Source organism: Mustela putorius, unplaced genomic scaffold (assembly GCF_011764305.1).
Source record: "Mustela putorius furo isolate JIRA1106 unplaced genomic scaffold, ASM1176430v1.1 tig00003962_pilon_pilon_pilon, whole genome shotgun sequence".
NCBI classification, from domain to species: domain Eukaryota; kingdom Metazoa; phylum Chordata; class Mammalia; order Carnivora; family Mustelidae; genus Mustela; species Mustela putorius.
Genome location: NW_025422106.1, coordinates 1,590,251 through 1,618,168, shown reverse-complemented (window position 1 = coordinate 1,618,168; position 27,918 = coordinate 1,590,251). Strand labels below are relative to the sequence as shown.

Sequence of the window (27,918 nt, the reverse complement as noted above, 5' to 3'; positions counted from 1 at the left end):
TTCTCGATAGGCACAGTAAGATCTTGATGGCGGACCCGCTCTGCTCTGGTGCCTGTGCTCCTTGCTCACCAGGCTGATCTGAAAGTAGGAGGCCAGTGTCCTAGCCTATAAGCTTTTTCCAAACTCAAGTCACACAGATTTTGTCCAAGCAACCTATGAAACTGGAACCCAAACCTTTTAACTCTGGGGGAAAAAAAAATTAAGGCTCATTTCTAAAGGACTCACCCATGACAGATATATACACAAAGCCTTTTGAGTTTTATTTGTTCCTTGGGCTGGAGATTCATCTTAACATGCATGCATTTTAAAACAGTAACAGGGTCTCGAACTGTTCCGAGCAGACATTAGACAAGCACGAGGGGCTGAAAATTCCTATTTTTAAAAAATGGAGGTCGCAGTGAGGAAACCGAGAAGTCACATAATTATGACGGGTGCTAGTGTATCCCGCTCCCCCACGAGGTCAGTCTAAGCTTTGTTCACACTTTCTGATGACAGTAATCTGACCTGATGTTCGGGTGTGCTGAGCAGCTCCGGCCCCCCGCTAAAGGCTGCTGGTTCACAACTCAAGAAACAGCTCTGTGCAGGGGAAGGGGGGTCCTCTGGAAGTTTCCTCCCCTGCCTCCCAAGCATCTCAGCATGACCCACTGGGGACAGCTGAGTCTCCTCTTCCCTTTGGAGGCACTATTCCTCCATGGCATGTCTCTTGAGGGAAGGTGGGCCACGTCCCTGCCCCCTGCAGACAGCTGGTGGATTTGGGGGCAGTTGTTCCAATGGGTTTTCCCTATGATTCCTGTGCTCAGGCTGGACCCACCCTCCCCACATTTCTGTCAAAAGGAAGTGAGGTCCCTAGACTCGGAGGAGCCCCAGCTCTAAGGCCAGAGCTGTAAAGGCTGTTGAAACACACGGTCCCTTCTGGTCCCTAACACTTGAGTAGCTCAAATGCTAGGGAGTGCTGAAGTTTTTTCCCTCCCAACCTGAATTAGTAAAAAGACAACAGGGGGTGGGGGGGGTGGGATTGGCTGCTGAGAAAAGTCCCGGGTCTTTGGTCCACCTCCCCGGGGCAGGTCCTGGCAGACTGAAGAGGGGAACGTCATTAGGGTAGGAGTCTGTAGTCCCCAGCCCTGAGCATGACCAGGGGACCAGTTTGAGGCCTAAAGCACAGGCAAGAGCAAGGAAGAGGAGGAAGGGAGAGGGAAGGAAGAGCTGCCTGTGGTGGAAACTTAGGGGGTGTCACTGAGAACAGCCACAGGGGCGACTCGTGGCACCCGCCACAGACCAGTAACCCCTGAGCTAGATAAGGAGAGACGGAGTGCTGCTTCAGCTGCTCCTGGAACTGCTGGCTTCTGCCCGGGACCCCCAAAACGCAGGGCACAGGGAAGGAGCTTGCACTGGGGGACAAAGACTCAGTGGTTCACTAAAAGGAATAAGGGCCAGAGGCCTTCATCAAGTGGTCTAAGTGGAGTTTCCAGAGAACCCTCGCTTGGGCTGGGAGGCCTGGGAAATGGATTTCTCAGCCATAGGCTTCAGGACGGGAGAAGCTGTGAGTGGCTAGGCGGTCAGTGGGGAACGGAGAGGAACTGCACACGGGCTTCCCCATCCAGGCTCCACCCCGGCAGTCCTGTCCTATTCTTACACTCTTGTTCTTGGGAGACCCCAAACTATTCCGGGGTGCTGGGAGACTGCTGGAGCTTTTCCTTGGGGCTCCAGAGAGAAAGGCTGAGCCTAGTCCCTTGCCCTCGGATGCTTTCTACAGCCTACAGAGGGGAAAGGTGGGGCTCAGAGAAAGGAATGGGGGCAGACGAAAGCTTGGGGACCAGTTCACTTTCTCCACGTTCAGACCACAACCCAAATATACCTGCATCATTACAAAAAGAGAAAACTGGTATAAAACAAAATAAACAGTTTTTGAACACCTGAATGCCAAAGGAATTAGAGGGCCAAACCCAAGGTTTTGAAGATAGCACAGAGAATGACCTTAAAAACCAAAAACAAAAAAACAAAAAAACCCCACCTCAAATCCACCCAACCACAGCTCAGGTTTTTGACCCAAACAACAATACTGTCAGAAAAACAAAAAGAGCATTTGAAACAGAATGCTATTCTCAAAATGTAAACAATATACCAGGAAAAAAAAAAAAAAGAAACCCATGAAAACACAAAAACTCAATGTTAAAGAAGTTAGATACCTGGTAGCTCATCTTTAACTGAAGGATCGTGTTACATTTTTCATACACATGATGGCAACATGATCAGCAGACCCAGCGCAGGAAGCTGCCGGGAGCCCAAGGCTGTGGCCGCGGCGGGGGGACAGCCCACCAGGCTCTGAAGACGTTGGGCCTCTTGAGGGGCAGATCCAAATTTTCATTCTTGATTAGGAGGTGGGGAAATCAAGTCCAGACGTTATTCCTACATAATCTCTTCCTAAGTCTGACTGGTTTTCTCCATGAGCCACTTTGTTCCAAGTTCTTGCCCAAGTCACTTGGTGGTCTCGCCCCTTCGTGGGGCCGGGGCTGTCTGATCTGTCTGCCTCTTCCAGAAAGGTTCCAGCAGTCCCAGTGGGCTCCAAGAATGTGGCCTCCCTTCCTCCCTGACCTGAAAGCTGTGGGTAGGGTCCAGACACGGTGCTGGTTCCTGCTCCAGGAGCTGAGCCTGGCCAGGTTTAGAAGGAGCCACAGGAAACCAATCCATTTGTTCCAAATGTTTCCACAGACTTGCTTCGCATGTGTGGGGTTATGTACAAGTTCCATCATATCTCATCCTAAGTCCCCAGTTCCGACACAGGGCTGTTTCCTTCCTAGCCAGACCAGACTGCTCTGACGGCGTCACAGGAGGACACGTGGCTCAGTCCTGAGTCCTGAGTCCTGGGTCACTCAGCAGCTGGGCAGAGGCCCTGAAGGACGCTCAGGACGCCACTCCTGAGGAAGGCCGGGGGAGGCCGGTCTGCGAAGGAAAACACCCCCAAAGCCCGGGGCAGGCGATCCCAAAATAAAGCCTCCAGACTGGACTTCGTGGGTTCCCTCCTCAAGTGACTCGGAAATAACTTCAGGCTTGGATGCCACCCTCCAAGGTGGTGGTGGGGTGCACCCCCTGCAGGCCACGACTGTCCGGGCGACAGACCCACAGGCACGGGGCCTCAGGGGCGTCAGATCGTCTACACCATGGCCCTGGTGTTTGAAGAGGCTTCTCTGAAGGGAGGGGCCCGGGCAGGCAGAGATGTGGCCCAGCGAGAAGCTCAGCTATGAGGGAGGGTGCCCCGGGGCCAAGGTCAGAGGGAAGTAAATGGATGGAGGACACCAGGTCTCATCTGACACCCAGTGGTGACTGGGGGTCCTGTTATCCGTAAAGATGCTTCTTAGTTCCTCTTGACCCAACAGGAGGCGGGCTTTATGGACAGGACGTGTGAAGGCCAGGGGCCAGGGGCATGGATGATGTTCACGGGGTTCTGTGAGAACCTGCCGTCCGACAGCCCGGCCGCGACCCCCACCCCCGACCATCCCAGAGGATGAACTCACGCCCCTGGGAGATCTCTCCTCATCCAAGATGCCTGGTGCTAATCTGGAGCCTTCCTTCGGGAGGACAGCATTTACATGGAGGAATCCGGTAACATTTCACTTGGATCCGAGGCAAAAAGGAGGACATTGTGCACAATACTCCATAACATTCAAAAGTTAATCCAGACAAGATCCAAAGCAGCAGGGCTGAGGTGTCTGACCTCCTGTCCTCTGGCAACGGAGCATGTGGACCCTTGGCCGGGCCAGTGGGGTGCCCCTTTAACGGAAGGGAACCCAGAGCAGGGCAGGGATGGGGAGGGTGACGGGGTGATGACACACATCATTATAAACACCAAACCTGGAGCAATGAGATCGCAGAGACGGAACCCACAGAAACCCACAAAGTCCTCTCTAGCCCCAAGGTACTGTAAAAGGTTACAAGGGAACAAAAAGGAAACCCCTCTTCGACCTGGGTCAGAAGGGGGGAAAATCAAGGAGCGGAAGGTGAGGTGCACCGCGAGAGCACGTGTCCACGCAGCACCTCCCCTCCCCACCCCCACTGGTCTTTCTGTCCTGGGTGCCGGCTCCTCACCAAAGCCCTCCCCTCTGCTCCCCACCCTCCCATCCAGCCCAAATACGCCCTCTCCCTTTTCCGACCCCGACCCCACATCCGGCTCTCTGGCTCTGGCTGAAGGTAGAAGGTAACTACGTGAGGATGTTGGACATGAACTCGTTGAAGCGTTTGGAGTACTGCTCAGGGTTCACGGTCGAGATCTCCGCCCCTGCCTGTAACACATAGAGGCTGACTCAGGTCGAGCTCCCCACCCTAACTGGGAGGCTACTGGGAGGCTCTAGCAGGGAGGGGCCTGGGGATTCAGGAGCCTCTGGCTTGGAGTGAGAACGAGGCTACAGCCCAGCCTGGCAGGCTGCCCGGAGGAGCGGGTCCGTCTCAGAGAGGCCGTGGCCTGACTCCTGATTCACAACTCCAAGCCTGTGCCCACTGAAGGAGCAGCAAGGTGGTGGGGAGGTGGTGGACAGACTCGGGATCTCTGGGCAGGGTCCCTGTTTGGAGACAGGAGCTTCAAGTCCAAGGGGGAAAAGGATTCTTTGGGGAGCAGCGTGGGCACTTGAACCAAGCTGCTAGCTGCAGTGACACCCAGCAGCCCTGGGGAGAGGAGCCAGCGTGCTCAGCCCCTGTGGCCTGCAGACCAGTGGGGAACGGATGGGGTGGACCAGCTGGCAGGGAGAGCAGCAGGGGTGCCCAGGAGGTGGGGGGTGTGGGGCAGCAGAGGGGGACTCACCCCGTGTTTCACTGTCTTGGCGGCGTGGGCAGCTTTCTTCTTCGCGTCGTACGGCGTGAGGATATCAATGATGGCCATGAAATAGACCTCCTTCTTGGGGGCGCCTGCAGGAGAGGGGAAGCAGGGTAGGAGGGGGTGGGGGAACAACAGAAAGAAGACAGCTTCGGAAGCCTGCACACCTGAGACCCAGACCCATCCCGAGCATTCCAGACCTGAGGAGAGGAATGCTACTGCAGCCCTTCTCAGAGCCTTCAGAGCTCTTCTCTTGTTTGTGGACCGTCTTCCTACAGGTTTAGAACTGTGAACCAGGGCCGAACTCAGCCTCAGACATCCAGGACAAGCAGAGAGGGGAAGGAAAACCTGACAGGGAAGGACCCCAGGGCCCCAGGAGCCAGAGTGACTGGCGGTGGCTCAGGAGGAGAGCCTGCGGGCAGGAAAAGGCCAAAGTCAGCAGAGAACGAGGCAGGGGTCCAGACACCCCGGGAGGCAGCTAAACAACGGGCCTGAAGGGATTGCAAGGGGGCCAGGGCTAGGCAGGGCAGACGCGGGCCCCTACTTACTTTCATGGCTTTTCATGGCATAGACGTCAACAGAGGGGTCGAACTCCCCGGGGCCGAAGAAGCGGGGGAAGCTGAGGAGGTTGCCCGGGCTGTCGGGAGGCGTGCCGTAGGAGCAGAGCAGATTGCCCCCCAGCCCGTCGTTCTCACACTCCTCGTCCTCGGCCCGCTCCTCCACCTCCATCTCCTCCTGCTCCGCCCGGTCCACGTCGTGGATGCCCACCAGTAGGCTGTAGTCCATGATCTTCAGTTGGGCCAGGAACTAGGGGAGGTGCGGAAGGAGAGATGGGAGGAGAGGTTACACTGGGCTTCCCTGGGGCTCCTGGAAAGGGGAGAAAAGGCACTCCCTTCAAGTCCATTCTCCAATTCTGAAACACAGGCGAGAACAAGCCATCAGAGTCTCTGCCTTGCGTGGGCTCGGTGTCTGGTGGGGCGGACGGCCACTCCCGAGGGCAAGGAGCTGTGGGAGCCCAGGGCAGCAGGGGGAGGGGTCTCCCTGGGGAGAGGAGGTGAGCCCGCCTGACGGATGAGGAGCGGTCCGGCAGGCAGGAGCTGCAGGAGGAAAGGCAGCAGGAAGGCCAAGAGAAGAGGCCCACGGGGTCTGGGATTGAGAGAGGCTGGGGCGAGTCTGAGTGAGGAACGGGAGGCTGCAGTGCACAGAGGCCCGTGGCCTTCAGGCCATAAATCACACCCACTGGGGGCCCGAGATCCGGTCTAGCAGGCTGGAGCCGGGATATTTTTTTATGATGAAGTGGGAAATAGAACAGAATATGTGAGAGGTCGCCGCGTGAAGTAGGTGGGACAGTGGTTCAGTTGTGTGTGTGTGCTAGGCTGGGAGGTAACACGTACTTCTCACTGAGGGCCACAGGCACAGTCCGAAATGCCACTAACTCAGCTTCCTTTACCAGTCAGGATAAGAACAGGGAGAAAAACAAAAAGGAAAGGGAACAGCCCTGAGATGAGCCAAGCAACACTCGAACCTTTTCCCGAAGGTCCGAAACGGCTGTGGCACAGGGTTCACACCTGCATGAGGGTCAGTGTCTTGTGATTCCCAGGCTAGGACTCTGTGACTTGAAGAACGAGAAAGTATGGGGCTGATCAGACGGAGCCAGCCAGCCAGAAATCCAGCTCAGCGATTACTGAGGCCGCAGTCACTGGTCAAATCCTCATTGAAGCGGCCTGTGACCATCATGCAGCACATGCTGGGCACTCTGCCATGGTCACCGGGAAACTGTCAGACAGACCACGGTGACCAGCACAGCCCCACACATAGGCCCCTGGGGTTCTAAAAGCAAAAGCAGCCCTGATGGGAGAAGATCTGCAGCCTCTCCTCTAGAGAGAAAGTTGGGGAGCACCATGCCAAGCACCTCCAGATGAGCCCTTCTCAAGATCCAAGGAGAGGGGTCTGAGGTCCCAGAAGAGAGAAAGGCTATGACCCACACCCGCTCCTATCCATCTGAGAAGACTCAGGAAGAAACAGGCAAGGGAAAACAAATGAAATGTGTAAACTGCCTTAACTTCCTCTCAGGAGAGTAGGGAGAAAGGGAGGACAGGGAGGAGAAAGACTCTGAACAAACTGAGAGGCAGAATAAAGGCACAGACAGAGCAGGCAGTGACGAAGGAAAAGCTTCCTAGAAAAGAAAGCCGTTTGCAAAATCTACACACAGCAACAGCATTCGCAGTGAATGAGTCCAAGAGCGGTGGTTAAATTTTGGTGCGCATTTGGTCAGATATTAATCTGGGTGCATCTGTGACGGTGTCTGTAGATGAGATTAACATGTGACTCAGCAAACTAAGTAAAGCAGATTGCTCTCCCCAGTGTGGGTGGGCCTCACCCAATCAGTCGAAGGCCTGAGTGGAAAGAAAAGGGTGACCTTCCTATGAGTGAAAGGGACTCCTCCTGCCTGAGTCCCTTGGAGCTGGAACATTAGTTTTCTCCTGCCTTCAGATACAGACTAAACATTGGCCTGTCTAAGATCTTGAGCCTGCTGGTCTCTAGACCGAAACCACACTGTCTGCTCTCCTGGGTCTCTCCAGCCTGCCAACTGCAGCTCTGGGGGACTATCAGCCTCCATAACTGTGGGGGCCAATTCCTTATACTAAACATGGGGCTACCTGTCTAACTATTTACCCATCCATCCACTGGCACCATCTACTGGTCCTGTTTCTTTAGAAAATCTTACCTATTACACCAGTTGCCCTTTGATGGATGAACGGGTACACATATGATGCAATATTATTCAGCCTTAAAGGGACAGCCATTCTGAAAGGTGCTACAACACGCATGAACCTTGCAGACATTATGGTAAGTGCAAAAGCCTGACACAAGAGATAAGTACTGTGTGATTCCACTTACATATAAAATACTAGAATAGTCCGGTTCACAGAGATGAAAAGTAGCATGGTTCTTGGCAGGGGCTTAGGGAGAAGGAGAAGTGGGGAATCAGTGTGTAATGGGGACAGAGGTTCAGTCTGGGAAGACAAAAGTTTCTGGAGAGGGATGGCTGTCACAACTGCGCAACACGGTGACTGTACTCCATGCCACTGAGCTGTGCATTTACAAATGGTTAAGATGGGAAATTTTATGTTATGTGTATTTTACCCCAATAAGAATAAATAAGAAAACACTTCCAAAAGTTTGTAGGATTTGGCCTTAATGAACAGCCTCCCAACTTATGGAAACAGGAGACACCGAGTTATCAAGTGGTCAGGTAACACATCTGCTATCTAGCACCTGTCCTCCCCAGAAGAACTTCTCTGCCTCAAGTCCCGCTCCAGCAGGAGGCCGCCGGGTGAGGGAAGAACCGGAGCCAGAGAAAGGCCTGGTTGGTGGCGCTCATGGCTGGCTTCCCTTTGCTCTGATGGCCAACACCCCCAGCCCCCAACGATGGGAACACCTGCAGAAAGGAAGTTTAGGGGTGTTTGAAAAAGGCGTTGGAATAGAACAGTGAGGGATCAAGGAAAACGTTCCAACTTGAGCTACAAAGACTACTGTTATGAACGTGCTGCTGGTGATGGAACCCTCACTGGCACCCACACCAGCCTTCAAATCACCAGCCTTCCTTTCCAGGAGTGTGGAAAGTAGTGAATTCAGTTTTTCTTTTCTTTTTTTTAAAGATCTCATTTTTAAGTAATCTCTATACCCAACACAGGGCTCGAACTCACAACCCCCAAGATCAAGAGTCACATGCTCCGCCTTCTGAGCCAGCCAGTCTCCCCATGAATTCAATTTTTCTTAAGGTTTAAGAGGCTCCTGCTCTGGGGACAATAGGGGGCCCTCCTCAACCAAGGTGAAAATGAGGGTTAGTGGGGCGCCTGGGTGGCTCAGTGGGTTAAGCCGCTGCCTTCGGCTCAGGTCATGATCTCAGGGTTCTGGGATCGAGTCCCACATCGGGCTCTCTGCTCAGCAGGGAGCCTGCTTCCCTCTCTCTCTCTCTCTCTGCCAGCCTCTCTACCTACCTGTGATCTCTCTCTGTCAAATAAATAAAATCTTTAAAAAAAAAAAATGAGGGTTAGTAAGTACCTCTACGTCCCGTTTCAGTTTTTCCAGGAAGTTCTTTTTACTTTCCTCTCCCACATGCAGCTTCTGCCCTTCATTAAGGAAGTCGTTGTCTTTGAACGTTGGCAAGTCCTTGGCCTGGGAGAGCAATAGCAGTGTGAGGCCGGGTGGCCGAAGACACTCACCCCATGAGGTAAGAGGAAGGGTCCTCACAGCACAGAGGGGCAGCCTGTCCCATCAATGGGTCAGCGCAGGAAGCCGCAGTCCCAGGCCTCAGGCAGGCAGGGATGGCAACTAGGTGGCAAACGTCAGGCAGGGAGGACAGCCCAAAGCAGGTCTTCCTGCTGAGCCTGGACTACCTCGGGACCCAGGCAGCCACACCCCAAGTGAGGCTGGCCAATGAGACAGAAACCGCCAGGCCTGCAGGACTGTGGACACACGGCAAGGCTGGAGCTCGAGGCCGAGGCCAAGGCCAGGCGGGTGCCCAGTGACACAGCCCCGACCAAGGGCGCGTGTGGGAACCAGGCTAGGGGCTGTGATGGAGGAAGGGCCAAGAAGACTGACAGAAGGTATTTCTGATTCCAAGCGACCCAGGCCACACTTGATCAGTACCGGTCCCAGCATACCTTCTCTTTGTCGCTGGCTTCTCTGGCAACAGTGGAGCCCTGCAAGGACAAGAGCCGTCAGGAGAGATCCAGCTGAGGCAAACTCCGCTGGGCGGAAAACACGCACCCATCTTTGGGGAGAGGCAGCACGTGAACTGAAGGAGGCTGGTTAGAACCCTGGAGGGGCCAGGAGGCAGCAGCTTGTTCACGTCCTCTGCCACAGACCGCTGACAGAGCTCTGATTAGGCCTGAGCTCGAGCTCTGCAAACAGGACTGTACCAAGACTCAGTCCCTGCCCTTAGGGACCTCCCTTCCAACAAGGGAGACCGGCATTAACAAGTGGTTACATGATTAACTAATCCATTAATCACACTGGTGCGAGGTGGAAAACGGTTGGACACACGAGAGCAGGTGGCACAGGGGTGGGTCTGGGCTGGGGGCGGGCAGCGGTCCAGGCTGGCTTCCGGCAGGAAGTGACATCTGAGCCGAGCAGGAAGAAATCAGGTGGCGGAAGGCAGAGACGGACAAAAGAACAGGGAGGGGAAGAGGCCAGGCGGCCGTGAGAGGGGCTGGGGAGGCGCAGAGCACAGACCGGGCAGGAATGGAAAGGACAGCACTGCGGCTGCAGTGGGGGGAGAGACAGGGGTGTGAGGTGACAAGTCAGGAAGCCGGCTTCCAGAACAGTGGAGCGCCGTGGCTCCCAGGTACAGGTGTGTTCCTTTCCGTGTCTAGAAATGTGCGTGTGCTATCAGTCCGCAGGGCCTGTCCCCCGGCAGCTGCCCTCGGAGAGCACACGCCCCCACAGGAGCTGAAGAACATCGACGGTGACATAAATAAGGCATGTTAAATAACCTCTTGTCCCTGTCACTTGGACTTCCAACAGCCTCTGACCCAGAGGAACTGGGCACATCAACTCCAGGGTCACCTGCCTGTGCTGAAACCCCTGCTCTCAGGCTTTCCCGTCATGGGGAAGCCTGCGGGGGGCGGGGGGGACAAAGCGCAGGAGGGCAGAGCCCGTTACCTTGAGGTCGTACTTGCGGTGTACAGTGAGGCGGTGGCTGAACACGTTCCTGGTGACCACCATGTAGGTCTCCACGCCGTCCACGGTCAAGCGGTACATGCCCAGGAATTGTGGCAAGAGCGTGTTGCCATGACACTCCACTATGAACTAGAGCAAAGGGAGGAAGGAGCGGCGGCTAAGGAACGATGGAAGGCGCGGGACGGCTGGGGCTCTGCCCAGGCTCAAATCCCCCTGGGGAGGTCCAGCCTCTGGGCCAGTCGTTTTCAGAGGGGTCCTGTGAAGTCATGGGGGCTCCTCGGACTTAACGAGGCCACAGCCATCCCCACCCCCAGCCAGCCCTGCCAAGTGAGAGCTTTGGGTCTCCTATTCCTGGGCCGCCACTGAAACTTCCATGTGAAACCAGATTCTACTGCCGGAGATAAAGTGAGGCAGGCCTGTGAGCGGGCTACAGGGGAAAGAGGAGCGGCTTCCCCTCTGCCAGAGTTCTTAGCCATGCGGCACCCCAGAGGTTCCACTGTAGCCCCGAAGACCAGAAGTCCCTTTTACCACCTCCTGGTGCCCCAGAGAGAAGGCAGCATTCTCAGGCACTAGGACCAGGGCTTTCGGAGAGCCGGCCGGAGAAAGGAAGCGACCCTGCCCAGCCCCTGGGGACCTCTTTTAGAAGAAATGCGGCAGGTGCTACGGGAAGCCACTTTCCTACTCTGACAAGAAACAGCTGTTCCGCGGGATCTGAGTGAGTGAAGAATGTGCCTTCACTCTTGCTTTTTCTCCTGTTGCAAGCAGGCATTTCAGCTCCACACCCAGCCCCGGGGAAGGCCAAGTGCTTGATTCTCAGGAGGCAGGGACCACAGCAAGGGGCCCGATCCCTCCCCAGGGCCTCTGTCCTCCCCAGCCACCCGTCCTCTCCCACCCAGGCTCGGGACTCACCATACCTGGTGGTATTTCTTTAGGATGTTGTGCATCTCGGCCACATCCTCACTTGACACGGTCTTGATGACAAAGCGTCGGTCGTAGGTGGTGAGGAAGCGCGTGCCACAGCGGCCCTGGCTGTCACTGTTGATGGGGGCGCTGCGCGTCACTGAGTTCTGAGGGATGGAGACAAAAGCGGGCTGATCTTGAGAGAGGAATGAGGGCTCTGACCTTTACTTGGGCCAACCACGTTGAGACAGGCGGGCCCTGACCCTCCCCTGGTGTCACGGGAAGTTCACTTCTCTCCCACAGGTCTTCCTGAAGGGTGACAAGAGTTGCTCCGGACCACCTGTTCCTGATCCCTGATCGGAGGGGCAGCGGGCTGGCTGCATCAACACTTCCTTCCTTCGGACCCCTGAGAATGACCCTGTCCACAAGATCCCTGCCCTGCCCTGATGCCCACAGGTAACCTGACCTTGCATGAGCCATTTCACTTCTCCACTCCTGAATTTCCTGACCTGGAACACAAGGAGGCAGTCCAAGATGGTTTTCCCAGTTTCCTGGGGTGACAAAGACAAAGCTTAGGGACTAGTCAAGATGTCCAGCATAAAGCAGCAATGGACAGTAGTCTCTTTTTCCTGGACGTACCCCGGTCCTGGGAAACCCTTCCCACAGCAGACAGGTGCTGCTCGCCTCTCTGCCCAGCCCCTCTCCCCTCACCTCATGCTCTTGCTTGTCTGTGCAGAGCTATGAGGCAGTTCTGGGGAGCTTTTCTGGCTCTGCCACTGCTCCTCCTCGAGGCCCCATTCCCACTGGGCTCAGAGAGCAGTAGAAGCCTCTAGAGGGGGTGGAGGGGGAGGTGTGAGTCAACCAAAGGGATGTGTTCACCAAGCAGACGCTGGGAGAAGACCTTTGAAAGGCAAGGCAGAGAGGAAGCCCCAGCTGTCCCTGTTCCCAAGCAGACACATGTGGGAATCTGCTCGCAGAAAGGCCTCCTCTCTGAGCCCTTCCCTCGGCTCTTACCTAGGGTCGGACTCTCTGCCCTCCCCCGGTGCCTCCTCAGGAGACCCTGGGGGAAAAGAGGGAGTGCCACCCTCACAGGGAAGACTCAAGTCTGAAGTCTAAAAGGGCACCCCCAAAACTGAGTGTCCCCCATCCAGAAAGATCGAGTAGGCGCTACAGCGGAGGGCCTCACTCCCCCAGCCTGGTCCTCCTTCCACAAAGCCGAGCAGGCCCCCAGCCTCGCTGGGAAGCATGCTCCCATCCATCCCTGCCTCGTTTCCAGGCAGCGGGCTCCGGCACTCCACGTGGTCAGAATCCCCTGCCTGAACACCGCACGCCCTGCCTCTTTTAGTCGGGAGCACAGTCACTTGCCCACAAGGTTATTAGAGAAAAAAATGCGGACACGGAGAGGATGTGGTGAGAGCGCGGAGGGAAGGAGCCACAGCAGAAGACGGCTGAGCAGCCTCGGGTTGCAACAGTGACAGGTTATCAGAAAACCTCCAGCTCCAATCAGGTCATGGTTTAGCTCCGGGTTCGGTCCCAACAGAGGGGACTGGAGGCACCTCCCAGTACCTCTCAGGCACAGCTGTTCTTGAGCTTTCCGGCCTCCGCATCCCTGTGCCCTCCTCTTGGGGAGAGCATCTTTGCGGGCCCCCCTCCAGAGTGGACGGGAGAGGAGAGGGGTCTCACCCAGGTGCCTCCTGCTCCTCGGGACCTACTCCGTGAAAGGCTTGCTAGGACCCGGCCGGGATGCTTTACAGTACTGCAGATTTGGATACCCGTTTTAGACCGCACTAGGCCGTGTGGTCCTTCCCCCGCACCCCCTTTCCCAGACCACCGCAGGTCAGCCGAACTTCGCACTGCTAGCAAGGTGAAGTGGAGAATTCTCCCACCGTCACCAGCAGGCTGCCTGCCAGTGGAAGAAGGTCCGCAGAAGGTGCTAGGTGGGGCAGTGACAGAAACCACAGCCTAGGAGTCAGACGGTAATGTCCCCAAGACTGGGTGGGAGGAGCGCTCCAAGCAGGCCAAAGGCTGCATCATCAGCCCTGAGAGGGGGCAGTCGCTGGCCACACGGGCCCCAGGGGAGGCAGCATGCACACCTGCCAAGGTCACACTCCCCTCCAAGTCTTCCTTTTCTACTCTGTCTTAACTGCTTTAAGAGGCCTCATCATTTGCTGGCAACAATACTCTCTTTTAAGAAGAAGAAGAGTTCCTGGGCTTAGACGGGGAACGTCAGACTGAGATGAGGCAGCTTCCACAGCCCATTCCCCTCCCTCTGCTCTGCCTCCCGGGGAGAGGAGACAGAGCACTTCTGGGCCCCAACCCCCCTCCCGGAGCCCGCTGGTACCGGGGAGAGACCCCCAGGATGGAGCAGGACAGGACAGGAAGACAGAGCACAAGAACGGGAGTCTTCCCTCTCCTTGTCCTGTGGCCTCCAGACCCCACTGCACTCCCTGACCCCTCCGACCACAAAGACACCCCATACCTGGTAATCCTGATCATCAATCCCAAACCTCTCCCGGAGATTCCGGAACACCATGGGGCAGTACTCCTTGAACTTAAAGCGGCTGGGGAGGTTCTCCCTAGGGCAGAGCGGAGAAATGTCTTTGTAACCCCTCCTCGTCCGCCTGATTCTTCATCCGAACTTTTCTGGGTTTGGGCCATAGGTCACCAGGATTGGAACAGTCTGTGGCGCTCAGAATGTAGGTTTCTAGGCCCCAGAAATTCTGGAGAGGAATCTGGAAATCGGTACTTTTAACAAACATTCCTGGTGATGCTGAGTGTGTTAAGAGTTTTAAATTTGGGGGCGCCTGGATGGCTCAGTGGGTTAAAGCCTCTGCCTTCGGCTCAGGTCATGATCCTAGGGTCCTGGGATCGAGCCCCGCATCGGGCTCTCTGCTCAGCAGGGAGCCTGCTTCCTCCTCTCTCTCTGCCTGCCTCTCTGCCTACTTGTGATCTCTGTCTATCAAATAAATAAATAAATAAAATCTTAAAAAAAATTTTTTTTTTCAATTTTTACGTCCCTGTGTTCATTTTGTAAAAATGAGTTGAGCTGTATCCTTAGGATTTGTGTACTTTTTCTGAGTGTACGTTCTCTTCTGACAAAATTTACACGAAAGGGGAAAAACCTCATCTGCTGAGAAGTGAGACGGAGCGTGGACCCCACTGCCCGAGGGCCGAGCTTACGCACGGGAGTGGCTGCGTGTGCACAGCTGCTGTGAGGCAGCTGGCAGTCTGATGGCTAAAAGGAGTGCCTTTTCTCAACCAGTTTTCTCCTCTGAGGAAGATTCTACCAACATGGCCTGAAGATGGTTACACCCACGAAGCCCCAGGCTTCCCTCCGGATGGAGGACGAGAGAGCTTTGGATTGAAGAGGTCCTCAGTCAGCTGACTGGGATCCCAGCTTTTCCAGAAGCCTTGTCTGTGGGCTGCCGGCACCAACTGCCACCCTTCCCGCTCCTTAGTCAATAAGCCACAGACTTCCAGGAGGGGAGAGGATAGCCCTGAAGAGTGGCCTCCTGCAAATCCTCTGTCTTTACAATGGTCCCCTTGCTCGGGGACACCCTCCAGGGACTACACTCCAGGATGACACACTTGGAGGGAATAAACAGCCGCGGCTTCTCCTGAAGGCAGGGGCCTCCTCTGCCTCCCCTTGGCACGGGCACTGTGGTCTAATAATTGGCACATCAACAGCCGTTGGGAGGACAAAAGGAATAAGGAAAGACAGAGAAGAGGCAGGATGCTCTGCTTTAGGCCAGGATGTCAAGGTGGAGCCTCACCAGAAGCCATGGACCCTGGAACAGGCGGTGGTGCGATGTCCCCTCCCAGGGCCCTGAGCCCTGGGACAGAGCCCCCTCCTTTCCTGCCTCAGGCCCAAGGGCTGTCTCTCCTTCCTTGGGGGTACGATACTGTGATGTGTTTGATCTCTGTTCCTGTCTGAGGCACAGAGCAACTAAAACCGAATTTCTGAAGTCATAAGAGCAATAAACATGTCTTTTTTAATTCCTAACAAGCCCCTTTCAACCACATCTGAGTTTATGTGAATAAGGTGACTTTTGGCGGAGGGGAGGGGTGCTTGGGTGGCTCGGTCAGTTAAGCGTCCGCCTCTTGATCAATCTCAGCTCAGGTCTTGATCTCAGGGTCATGAGTTCAAACCCTGTGTTGGGCTCCGCAATGGGTGTGGAATCTACTTTTTTTAAAAAAGGTGACTTTTGGAAAACCTCAAAGGTTCGGTGCTGGTTGGAACATTCAGTCCTACTCCCCTGACTTGCAAGGGAGGGGAGAGGGGCTGGAGGGTGAACCCATTACCAATTGCCAATGACGCATCAATCACACCTTCGCAACAAAGGCAGGGCTCTGGGAACTTGTGGGCTGCCGAACAGGTGCAAGCGTGGGGACGGGGGTGCACCCAGAGAGGGCGTTCCTGAGCTGTAGCCTTTATAAGAAACCAGTAAGCGAGTAAATAAACTGCTTTTCCAAGTTCTGTGAGCCGCTGTAGCAAACTAACCAAACCCAAGGGGGAAGGTTGAGGGAATGTGGGACCCACTGCAGGCTGGTCACTGACCCAGGGGACGACCTCAACCTGTGATTGGCATCTGAAGACGGTGCGGGAGGGGGAGCTTTGTGGGGCTGAGCCTGTGGGGCCCAACGCTGAGGCCAGCCACAGTATCGGCTCCCCGCCCAGGACACCCCGCCATCCCACACAACTGCTCCACGTGTGGAAAATCCAGGGAAGTGCGACGTGGTAGCGAGAGCCGTGAGAGCAGAGCACAAACCCAGGAGTTTTTCTTCTACACGGGTGGCTGGCTGCTTAGCTCTGAGGACAGAGGGCTTCTGGAATATGATGTTATTATTACATACTATGGCAGGGAGAGGCCACTATGGGGTGTTTTCAAACCGAGCTTCCCCTTCAGACTAACAGTCTGGAAGTGGTGGGGCGACAGAGCCCAGCTGAAGGGGTGCCAGGGACTATGAGGCCAGGGAAGGTGGCGCCGGGATGCGAGCGCAGAAAGGAGGGGGTGTGCAGCAAGCGCCTCCCCGGGGTGGCCTGCGGTGGGCTGCCAGAGCAAGGCCTCCCGAGGCCTTAGGGCAGGACCCACCTGCTCCAGGTAAAATGGCTGCTCCAGCCCAGAGTCGCCCTCCAGACACCAGTGTTAGTCCCAGAAGCCACAGTGAACAAAAGTGGGAGGAATTACTTTGGAAGGCGCCCCTGGGCACCGTGCTCAGCCTTGGACCCCGGCCAGGAACATGTCTGGTAGCTTCTTGCCGCAGATGAAGATCAAGATAGGGCCACCGCTGTCAGCCTCCCACCAGACACCAGCTCGCTGCTCCCTAACCTGGCCCCAGATGAATCACCCTGGGTCGGGACACACGCCCAGAGGGACCCTGGAGGCGGGCGGATAAAGGAGAATGACAGAATGACACAAAGGGAAGAGGCACATAATGAATGGATCTTCCCAGCCAGTGTGTCTGCCGGGAGAACCAGGTGTCGCTGTCACACCCTGCCAGGTGCCAGCTTGGCACGGCCATGCGTGAGTTCTCAGCAGCTCTCTGCCTTGAGGGAAAGGGCTGTCCACAGAACCTGAGCCCACTCAGGAAGCCACTTACTTATTGAAGAGATGATTGTCCACCTTGATCTTGCTGTATGCTTTGAAGTCATCTGGCATTAGCATGACAGGCACAGGGACATTGCTCAACTCATTGATCTGTGAAGCAAGGGGAAAGGGAGAGCTTCTCAGCCAGGAGGCCACCTGCCTCAGAGACACAAGATGCTACAATATGAACACCACCATCTCACCAAAAGTATGTCCGTGGATTCCCTCCTTGTCTTTATTTCTGCCCTTCTCTTCAGAGAAGTTCCCAGTCTCATCTCTACCTAGTACAGAGATTCTCCCCACCTGATAAACTCCGGCTCAAAAGGCACCTACTCCATGAAGCTTTCCATGATTATCTAGACCATAAATGTTCTCTCTGACCCTGGGATTCCTGAGGTCGTGTTTGTCTCCATCCTTTGGCCATCGTACAGCCTCCCTCACATTGTGGTATTAATGCTTATCAACCTCACAAGCTTGCTAGACTCTAAGTGAGGCCAAGATCGTATTACTTACTGATCCTTGTAAGCCAAGGTCATCTAACTGATCTCTGGAGGCTCCAAGGTGCTTGGCCCCATGGTCTGCATATGGCAAGTATTATATAAATATTTGTCAAATGGGGGCGCCTGGGTGGCTCAGTGGGTTAAGCCGCTGCCTTCGGCTCAGGTCATGATCTCGGAGTCCTGGGATCGAGTCCCACATCAGGCTCTCTGCTCAGCAGGGAGCCTGCTTCCTCCTCTCTGCCTGCCTCTCTGCCTGCTTGTGATCTCTCTCTGTCAAATAAATAAATAAAATCTTTAAAAAAAAAAAATATTTGTCAAATGTAGCAGTAAGTGGATCAATGAATAAATATCACACAACCTATGTGGGTACTGAGGCCTTCAACATTTTCCTACCAACTGTGGGTCACTCAAGATGTTGGGCTGGGGTAGGAAAAAAGCTGGATGAGTTTGTGTGGGTGTATAACTCATCTCCAAAGTAAAGGATTAAATTTAAAGCAAGAAGAAGAGGTAGGCATCTGGCCACTGGCTCACTTTTCCCCTCCTGATTAAAACAGGGCCAGCTCCTCAAGCCATGTCCTGCCTTTGGCTGACTGCACGAGATGGGATAGAGTGCCTTGCCCCACCACAAACAAACCTTCCCATTGGCTTTCATTCCCCTTCGGGGAGCTGGAGGCTGGCAGGGAGCTGGCTTCCCATTGGCACAGAGCTGAGAGCATGTCTCCTGCCCTTCCCTGTCCCCAGCTTAGCCAATTAGTGGTCTAATTAGCCGCAGATGTCCTCTCCCTTCACAGCGGAGTATTTGACATTTGACCCTCAACCCAGCGGCCACTAATGCATTCAGGATTTACAGAGGAAACCCTAGGTCTGCCTTAATGGATGCGGGGGAGGGGACGCACAGCCTTATGTCTCCCGGAGACTTTCCTTACAAATCCTATTATCTCAATGAGGCCCATGTGGCAGGGAGGGAATAACTGAGACTCACAGGAGCATAAATGGGGGGAAAGAGCATTTAATTTGCTGCCCCTTTCATGCTCCAAACATTTTTTTTTTTTAAGGTAGAAATGTCAGAGGATGGAAGAAGTTGGGAGTTAATGCAGGATCTGGGCTGGGGAACCACACTTTCCTAGAACTGGTGAAAAACCTAACTTGCTCCCGTGGAAATGAAGGTAGGCACAGGCATGTATATATCTGGGGAGGAGGGTGGCAGGGTATCAGCAGAAGCTGCCAGTGGGGCAGGGAGTCAATAAACTGCTGGCAAAAACTGATGGGCACAGACACCAGAGTATATCCTGCATATGAATTCCTCGAAGAGGGATCTCCAGTGAGAGCAATCCAGTAAGAAGCTGCCTGGGTTGGCCGGGGGCAGCTGACTGTAAAGAGATACGAGAGGTACGATTCTGGGGTGACACAAGTGTTCTGTTTTGTTTGGGGTGATCATTACATGATCAGATATACATTTGTTGAAACTCATCCAACTGGACACTGAAAATCCCCAGCATTTAGGTCTGTGGCAACCACCACACTGGCTTACTGGCCACAGGACAAAAGCCACACCATCTCCCATTTCAGGGGGTGCTTACAAGGGAACCCGACTGTGAAGTGCGTGCCTGTGGAGGAAACCATTCCGCTTCCTGGTTTTCCTGCCAAAAGAAACCATTCACGGGAGCTGTCCCGCTTCCTTTTTCCTGGCATATCTTGCTTGGCTCGGACAGCTGAAGAAGTTAAGAAGTTCACGGCTCTTGTGTCATCATCCCACTTTGCCAGTTCACACCTCCACACCAGAAAGAACACACCGCACTGGCTCGAAGTGCATGGTTTTATACCAGAACGTTCCAGGACGTACTACTCATTGATTCTGCATGAGTCTACAGTCCAGATTTGGTGCCAAGGCCAAAAGTACCAAATGCTGGGACGTCCAGGACGGAAGCCCTTGCCTGACAGGGTCAGCTATGCCGGGCCAGGTGAATTTTTCCAACGGCAAAATTCTATTCAAGAATGCCCCATTCGGGGGCGCCTGAGTGGCTTAGTGGGTTAAGCCGCTGCCTTAGGCTCGGGTCATGATCTCAGGGTCCTGGCATCGAGTCCCGCATCGGGCTCTCTGCTCAGCGGGGAGCCTGCTTCCCTCTCTCTCTCTCTGCCTGCCTATCTGCCTGCTGGTGATCTCTCTCTGTCAAATAAATAAATAAAATCTTTAAAAAAAAAAAAAAAAAAGAATGCCCCATTCATTAATTTGCTATAACTTCTGGTTCAGCCTACTTCGAATGGTTATAAGTTGGCAGATTTTTAGATTTCCCTCCATCTCTCTTCTTGACTACACAGCCCAAAAGCAGGAAATTTCTGAGAGAATTTTTGGTGAACAATCCATATATATGAACTATGTAGCCTTGTCCCTCATTTCTACAGGGCCCCATGCAGATGATTCACTCTAGGGATTAGCTGTACTATTTTTTTTTTTAGCTGTGCTAACTTTTATAGCCCCAAAGAGTTTTATTCGATTTTAACTGAACAAGCACTTACTGAGATACCTACCACAGGCTTTAGTTCATGTTAGGGAGGAGGAGGTACATGGCGGGCGGTGCACACAAGAGGAATAGGAGGCTTATCCTCTTATCGGGGAGATGAGACAAACCCATGACACACAGAAACTCAAAGTCAAGTGGTAAACATGTAGTGCGAACACGGGGACAGACACATCCAGAGCAACAGAGGCTCAGATGGTGAGGTTAACAGAGTCACACAGACTCCTGGCTCTCACACATCAGGCTAGAAACAGGGCACCTCATGCCTCTCCTGGTATTGCCAAGAGCACCTGACACTGGACGAATCTACAACAAGATCATGTTACACCCCCACTTAAGGCCCGTGGCTCAAGTCATCAACCTTGGGGTAAAGTTTTACCTCCTAAGCCTGGCATGGAAGGCCCCTCCTGACCTGGCTCAGGCACCGCCGAACTCTATTGAGTTTACTTCTACTCAGGGTAGTGAGGGCCTTACTCTACACATGCCAGGACAGTGCCAGGGCCGGGGATCCAGAAACGGGAAGACATGGGCTCTGTCCAGCTGGGAAAACAGCAAAAAATACAGCGCGACGAGTGCTATGGAGTTAGAGTACAGGGAGGGGGAGAAACAGATGAAGAAATTGGTGCTGCCGGGGGGTGGGCGTCAGAGAGCCGCTTGCTAGAGGAAGCTGAAGAGAAATAAACACACGTGAGAAAGGCCTAGGATGGTAGTTCTCAAAAAAAGGGAAAAAGACATGAAGGAAATCCCAGGCAGCGGGAACAGTCAGAACCAAGCCTCACAGCTGTGAAAGTATACTGCCCAGCTTAAGTACAGTGTGTGAGGGCAGTCTGGGGGGTGGCAGGGCAGGACAGAAGTGCTAGGGGGTGGACGAAGAGGACACAGGAAGAGCAGTGAATGGCCTAGTCTACTATCAATATTAATAAATAACAGCTGCTTCTTTTTATTGAATACCTGAAAGTGGCTGGGGCTTTCACATTACTATATATATCACAGAGAACACATATTCTGTGCTATTATTTCTAATGCTTAACTGCCACACAAACTGTTATTAATCTGATTTTGCAAAAAAAGTTTAGGATACCTTGCTCAAGGTCACACAGACAGGATGTGCTGAGTCAGGGTTTGCTCCCAGGTCTGTCTGGTACCCACAGCTTGGCTCTGCGTACTATGCTGTGTGAGCCTTCTTCTGGATAGCTACCTTGACTAAGGAAGTGTTCCCCCTTCCTTGCCTCTCTCCTAATAATCTGCAAGGAAAGTGATTTTGCTCATTTTATAGAACAGGAAAATGAAGTTCCAAAGCTACAAGAAGGGGCAGAGCCTGGATGTGAACTTAGATCTGTCCACTATAAAAATCTAGACTTAACTGCACAAGAAATGGGAAGTGCTCTCAGGTTCAAATCTGGGACCTCACATGATCAAATGGATGCTTTAGAAAGGCATCCTGGAATCAAAATCAAGCAAGGACTGGACAAGGCAAAAGAAGCAGCACTAAGACCATTTATGCGGCCATTATAAAATAGCTAAGGTGACAGACTGTGGCAGCAGGGACAGAAGAAAGGATAAAGCTAAGAGAATCCTTCAAGATCTGCCTAAACAACACCTCCTCTGTCACAGCAACCCTGTCTTCCTCTGTGCATCTTTATATCCCAAACAGCACATTCACTGGGGTAATGGTTTGCTCACATATTTCACTGTTGCATGAGGCTATGAGCCTCCAGAAAGAAGACATGATCTTATCCAGGCTTGTGCCCCTAGCACAATGACTGGCATATAGTAGGTGCATAATCAATGTTGGCTAGAGGGACAGATGGCTAGAAAAATGGGACTGAAGTATGGCTAACACCAGGATAAGGAGAAAAGAGACAGCAAAGCTGTTGTGACCATGCCAAAGACTCATACTCTGAAGGGTGAGAACAAAGGTTAAGTTGGCTGTGGAGGCTAAGACCTGACTTTTTTTTTTTTTTTTTTTTTTTTAAAGATTTTACTTACTGGGCCACCTGGGTGGCTCAGTGGGTTAAAAGCCTCTGCCTTCGGCTCAGGTCGTGCTCTCAGGGTCCTGGGATCGAGCCCCGAATCGGGCTCTCTGCTCAGCGGCGAGCCTGCTTCCCCTTCTCTCTCTGCCTGCCTCTCTGCCTACTTGTGATTTCTCTGTCAAATAAATAAATAAAATCTTAAAAAAAAAAAAAAAAGATTTTACTTATTTATTTGACAGCGATAGGGACCACGAGAGCAGGAACACAAGCAGGGGGAGAAGAACAGGGAGAAGCAGGCTCTCTGCTGAGCAGGGAGCCCAACGTGGGGCTCAAATCCCAGGACCCTGGGATCATGACCTGAGCAAAAAGCAGGCACTTAGCTGATTGAGCCAACCCAGGTGCCCTAGAAAGAGTCTGAAACCGCAGGGAGAAAGAAGAAACTTTATTTGGTAGACAAAGGGGAGTAACTAAGAGTTTCGAAGCATGAAAGTTCATGACTAAAGCGATGTTCCAGGAAGACGTGCCTGTCCTCTACTATCTAGCACAATCCTGGGCCAGCCCCCCTCCCCTTCAGCACAGTGCCCTTGTGGAATGCATATTCATCTAAGGATCACATTAAATACAACATATTCGGATGGGAAATCTGTTCGGTTTCACATCACGTAAGTGGTTTTTGGATTATCCACATGATTAACTCCAGGAGCCATCAGCATAAATAATAAGGAGGCTGACCAAGCTGAGTGAGAAATTTAGGAGCCCAGAATTCACTCTACGCTGATCCTACTAGAGATGAAAATTCAGTCACTAGTTCTAGTCTGCTGAACTTCTGATTCCAGAAACTTCTACTTCCGTGTCTGACCTTCATAGGCACCCAGGAGGCGTGGGCCAGGCATGCAGGTTCCCTGACTTGTCCTACGGTTCTGTGGGCGGCTCAGCGGCAGGCTGGCTAGCACTAACAGTCAGGTGTTACCTGCCCCCATCGGGAAACACAATGTCTTGAAAATCCCCAAGACCAAAGAAGTCCAAGTAAGAGCTCAAACTAGAGAGGAAAAGGGCAAGAACAGAGCCACAGGTGCCAACAAATTCAGTCCTGCGTTTATTCCTCCTTTTTCACACCACAGTTTTTCTTCTCTTCCTGTTCTCCGTGAGGTGGAAAGGCCTGGCGAAGGGCGGCCCACTAGAGCAGGAATATTTACTGAAGATTTTTAAAGTCGCAGAGCAAGAGAAAAAGGCAGGTAAAAGAGGTTCTGAGTCTGCACTATGCAAAGAAAATGCATGGACAGCATGGGGGGTGGAGTGTGGGAGAGAAGTGAGCAGACTTAAGAATGAATCTGTTCCTTACACCATACACAAAAATTAGTTGAAAATGGATTACAGACCTAACTGTAAGCACTAAAACTGTGAGTTAGGGACGCCTGGGTGGTTCAGTTGGTTAAACGTCTGCCTTTGGCTCACGTCATGATTTCCCTGTCCTGGGACAGAGCCCTGCATCAGGTTCCCCATACCCCGGGCTTTCTATCTCCATAAATCAATAAAATCTTAAAAAAAAAATAGGGCACCTGGGTGGCTCAGTTGGTTAAGCATCTGACAGCTCAGGTCATGATCCTGGAGTGCTAAGATTGAGTCCCGCATCGCATCGGGTTCCCTGCTCAGAGGGGAGTCTGCTTTTCCCTCTGACCTTCTCCCCTCTCCTGATGGCTCGCTCTCTCATTCTCTTTCAAATAAATAAATAAAATCTTTAAAAAACAAAAACTGTAAGAGTTTTTCTTAGAAGAAAGTACAGGAGTAAATTTTCATGACCTTGCGTGAGGCAAAGTCTTCTTAGATATGACACCAAAAAAGCAAGCAAACAAAGAAAACACACAAATTGGACTTTGTCAAAATTAAAAGCTGAGCTTCAAAAGATACCATCAAGAAAATGTAAAAGATAATCCAAAAAATGGGAGAAAATACTTACAAATCATTATCTGATAAGGGACTTGTACCTAAAATACACAAAGAACTCATAAATCAAGGGGTGCCTGGGTGGCTCAGTCAACTAAGCATCTGCCTTCAGCTCAGGTCATGATTTCAGGGTCCAGGGATCAAGCCCCGCATCACACTCCCAGCCTCCCTGCTCAGTGGGGAGTCTGCTTCTCCACCTCCTTCTCCCTCTGCCCTTCACCCTGATCCCTCCATCCGAGCTCAAGCTCTCTCTCTCTAAAAAAGAACTCTTGTAACTCAATAATGAAAAGTCAACCTAATTAAAAATGAGCAAAAAATGTTTTTAAAAAATTGGACAAAGATCTTGACAGACATTTCTATGACGAAAATATATAAATGACCGGAGCGCCTGGGTGGCTCAGTCAGTTGAGCATGAGCCTTTGCCTCAGGTCATGATCCTGGGGTCCTGGGACTGAGCCCCATGTGTGGCTCCCTGCTCCACAGGACGCCTGCTTCTCCTACCTCTGACCTACCCCCTGCTCGTGCTCTCGCTCTCAATCAAATAAATAAATAAAATATTTTTTTAAAAAAGAAAATACATAAATGGCCAATAAGTATAAGTACATGAAAAGGTACTCAAAACCATTTGTTATCAAGGAAACACAAATCATAACCACAATGAGGTAACACTTTGCACCCACTAGGGAGGCTATGACAAAGACAGACAATTCCAAGTGTTGGCAAGGATGTGGAGAAAATGAAACCTGGTCTTTATCCTGGTGTTAGCCATACTTCAGTCCCATTTTCTAGCCATCTGTCCCTCTAGCCAACATTCACCGTGCACCTACTCTATGGCAGTCATTGTGCTAGGTGCATAAGCATGGAACAAGCACCCTGCTGCTGGTAGAAATGTACAATAGTGTCGTTACTTTGAAGAACAGTCTAGTAGGTTCCTATTGGTTAGATACAGTTACTGCCAGCTGCTCCTAATCCTTGTGATGACCTGAGTGAAGGTTCACGCATACCTGGTTCCTAACCCCGCCAACAGGTCAGCAAGGCAGGTCTGCCTCCTCTGGTCTCCACACCCCTCTCAGAGGCAATCTTTTCTCTAACTCCAGAGCCCCTAAACTGTATTTCATCCACTAAAACACTGGTGTTCTCTCTTTACTAGTTCTCCCCTGACAGATCTAAAGTCTTCGTCTTCTTCTTCTTCTTCTTTTTTTTTTTTAGTTTTATTTGTTTAAGTAAACTCTAAATCCAACATGGGGCTCAAACTCACCACCCACAGACCAAGAGCCGCGTGCTACTCTGATTGAGCCAGCCAGGCACCCCGATCCAAAGACTTCTGACTTCTTCGCCTGTTTCCTGCAGTCTCCCTCCACAAAGTCCACTGGCTGCACCTCTTGGCCACAAGAGGAGCTCCTGGGATGACATGGTGGTCAGTCAACCATGTCAGGAGAGTCACTGACTTCTGCCCTCCATAAAGACATATCCATCCACCATCAGCCATAGACTATCATGCCCTAAACACTTAAAGGGGTGAGCAACTAAAGAATCAAAAAAATGTGCTATCTGAAGCCTCAGACTGCAAAAAGTGGCAAAAGTGGGCTTCTGAAGGAAGGCAACCTCCCAGGAAGCCTGGCAATACACCAAGAACTATGTAGTCCTGACCCCCTTGAGAACTGCAAGATTTTATACCACTCTTCTTTCAGGGACATGCCTCCATTTCCCAAATGCAGGACTCTAAAGTACCAGACTTTACACCAGGCCCTAATGAAGCACTAATGCTTGGGGCCAACTGAGCTGCGTCCACACCCGAGCGTACATAACAAGACCATCATCCCTACTATCATGGCACCTGGCTGAGAAACGGACTAGGGACCAGGAGGCACAGAAAGCGACACCTGCCATTCAAGCACCACCACGAATCACACAGCCCGACGTCCCAGACTGTGAGCTGCCTCTTCTGCTGCAGGCATGGGGGAGCTAATCCTCCAGCTGGAGCCTCCATTTCTCCATGTATAGAATCAGGGACCCAAGGTAGTTAGTGGCAATATTCCAAGGCAGGAGCTGTAAGATTCTCCACCAATTCTCTATATAGACAGGATGCTTTCTAGTGAGAAGCAGGCTGCAGGACAAAATCAAGGATTGACTTCCAGGCAGGGATACAAGGTCCACATTTTGATGACCCAGTTTCCCTCGAAATGTTGTCAGATGACCCCTGAGGCAGCAGGAAGCAGAAGAAACAAAGTCTACTGGACTACTACCCCAAAGTCGCTTCCAGGGGTCTAGGTACTAAACCCACGCTACTCCCTTACCCTGGCCAGGACTCTCACCTGAGGGAGGTTCCTGAAAACAGTAACCTGTCTGAGACCAAAACACCAACAAAGACCTCACCATAAACGTGCACTTTTCCGTATTAGATTGAAGCTCTTCACTCTCTGACTCAGACTAAGGTTCATGGATCTCCAGCCAACCCTCTCCAGAGGTTTGCTCCTTTACAAAGAAAAGCAAAAAGCCTTGCTGGCCCCAGGCCCCTCTGTTATCATTTGGTCTTGTGGGCTATTTCAAATGCTCTGAAAAGTCAGGGTGCCTGAAGAACTGAAATGCACAGGAAACCCAAGCCAATAGTTTCATCTTCCTCATTCCAAACTTGTAGTTGGTGAAGTTGGGTGTTTCAGGTCCTTTTACTTCCTTTAATCATTCCTGGTGTAGGGAGTCACAGTGCAAATGGTCAGAACGCAAGGAACAAGTGGTTGTAAAAGAAAAAAGAAAGACCCTAAACAAACAGGGCACAAAGTCCTCCAGCTTAAGCACCAAAGCTGGGCTCCAAATTCCTGATAGGACAATCTCAAAGCACCCCAAGGGTCCAGGGGACCACTCTCTCATCCTAACCTCCGACCATTATCACACCTTTCATGACCTTACAACAGAAAGCTCAGTAAAAGAGAAGTCAGCGTCTTTGACATGAACATCACAGGAGAATGCAGGAAGGCACATTATTTCTACTATGAAAAGTCTTCCTTATAATCAGGCCTCACCTTCTCTCAAATGGTTACATTCTCTCTTCTCCCTAACCCAGGAAGACCCTGGTAAAGTGTCTGTGATTCAAGGAAGCCTGTGCTTCTCCAGTTGATACATCTTGTTCGTGAAGAAAAAAAGGAAACCCAGGGAGGATTTCCAGAGTCAGGGGTGAGGAGGTCTGGAGGATGGGAAACTTCAAGCAGTCGCACCAACCAAATAACCAGAAATAGAGGAATATTCAGGCAGGCCAAGGCCACTTGCCCTGTCAACTGGACAGGGAGCTGGCAGCCAGTTGAACGAACAAGGGGGGAAACACATGCAACAAACAGGGAGAGGGGATGAGAGCGATTCTGCCGCACCCAGGCCTTCCCCCTGCGCTCCAGGGAGTGCCCGAAGCGAGCAAGCCCAACGTAGGAAGCCAGAGGGGCTGGAGGAGAGGGAGGGGGCGTCGGCATACCACTGTCGGAGACACCAGGCCTCGCGTGGCGCGCGGGGAGTGCACACCCGGCCGGGACGGCGAGCAAGGGTGGGGTGGGCGTGCAAGTGGCTTGGCGAGAGGCTGCGGGCGTCCTCAGCAGGACCCGCGGGGTGAGGGCCGGGCCTGCGGGGGGGCGTGGGAGCGCGCGGGGCCGCGCTCGGAGGGGCGCGCGCGGGGGAGCTGGTTACCGTGTGGTTCACCCCCCACATCAGGACGCTGAGGATCGGCTCGCTGGCCCGGAATAGCTTCACTTTCTGGCACACGAAATGCTTCTTCTTGGTCTTGGTCTTGCTGGCGCTGAGCGGCGCCACCGCCACCGCCGTGGTGCTGGTGCAGTTGGACGACATGCCCGGGGCGGCGGCGGCGGCGGCGGCGGCGAAAGGGGGGGGCGGTCGAGACGGCGCACAAGCCAGCGGCCCCAGGCCTCCCCGGGACCGATCCCCACCCCCGCTCCCTCAACGCGCCATGGTCGCGCCCGTCCCGTTACCTCCCCACCCCGCCCCGGTGGTTCCGTCCGCCCC

General features: G+C 52.9%; 2 protein-coding genes across 3 annotated transcripts in view; one reads left to right on the top strand and one right to left on the bottom strand.

The window, feature by feature from the left end:
* The window catches only part of PSMB3 (proteasome 20S subunit beta 3), a 14,215-nt gene extending 11,211 nt beyond the window's left edge, over positions 1-3,004 (top strand). The window contains exon 6 of the mRNA XM_045070347.1: positions 2,799-3,004. Within this exon, the coding sequence (XP_044926282.1) occupies positions 2,799-2,817 (19 nt within the window). The 3' untranslated portion in view covers positions 2,818-3,004. The remainder of the gene's footprint in view (positions 1-2,798) is intronic.
* PIP4K2B (phosphatidylinositol-5-phosphate 4-kinase type 2 beta) lies at positions 240-27,918 on the bottom strand. 2 transcript variants are annotated; one of them, XM_045070345.1, is made up of 11 exons: positions 27,586-27,719; positions 26,937-27,036; positions 16,994-17,091; positions 13,872-13,968; positions 11,407-11,559; positions 10,475-10,621; positions 9,475-9,513; positions 8,873-8,986; positions 5,353-5,611; positions 4,793-4,896; positions 240-4,277 (listed from the first exon to the last, which is right to left on the bottom strand). In XM_045070345.1, the coding sequence occupies exons 3-11, from the start codon at positions 17,056-17,058 to the stop codon at positions 4,197-4,199; spliced, it is 1,059 nt and encodes a 352-aa protein (XP_044926280.1). In that variant the 5' UTR covers positions 17,059-17,091; positions 26,937-27,036; positions 27,586-27,719; the 3' UTR covers positions 240-4,196. The 2 variants fall into 2 exon arrangements, with proteins under 2 accessions (XP_044926280.1, XP_044926279.1); XM_045070344.1 differs by lacking the exon at positions 26,937-27,036 and having other exon boundaries at positions 27,586-27,918.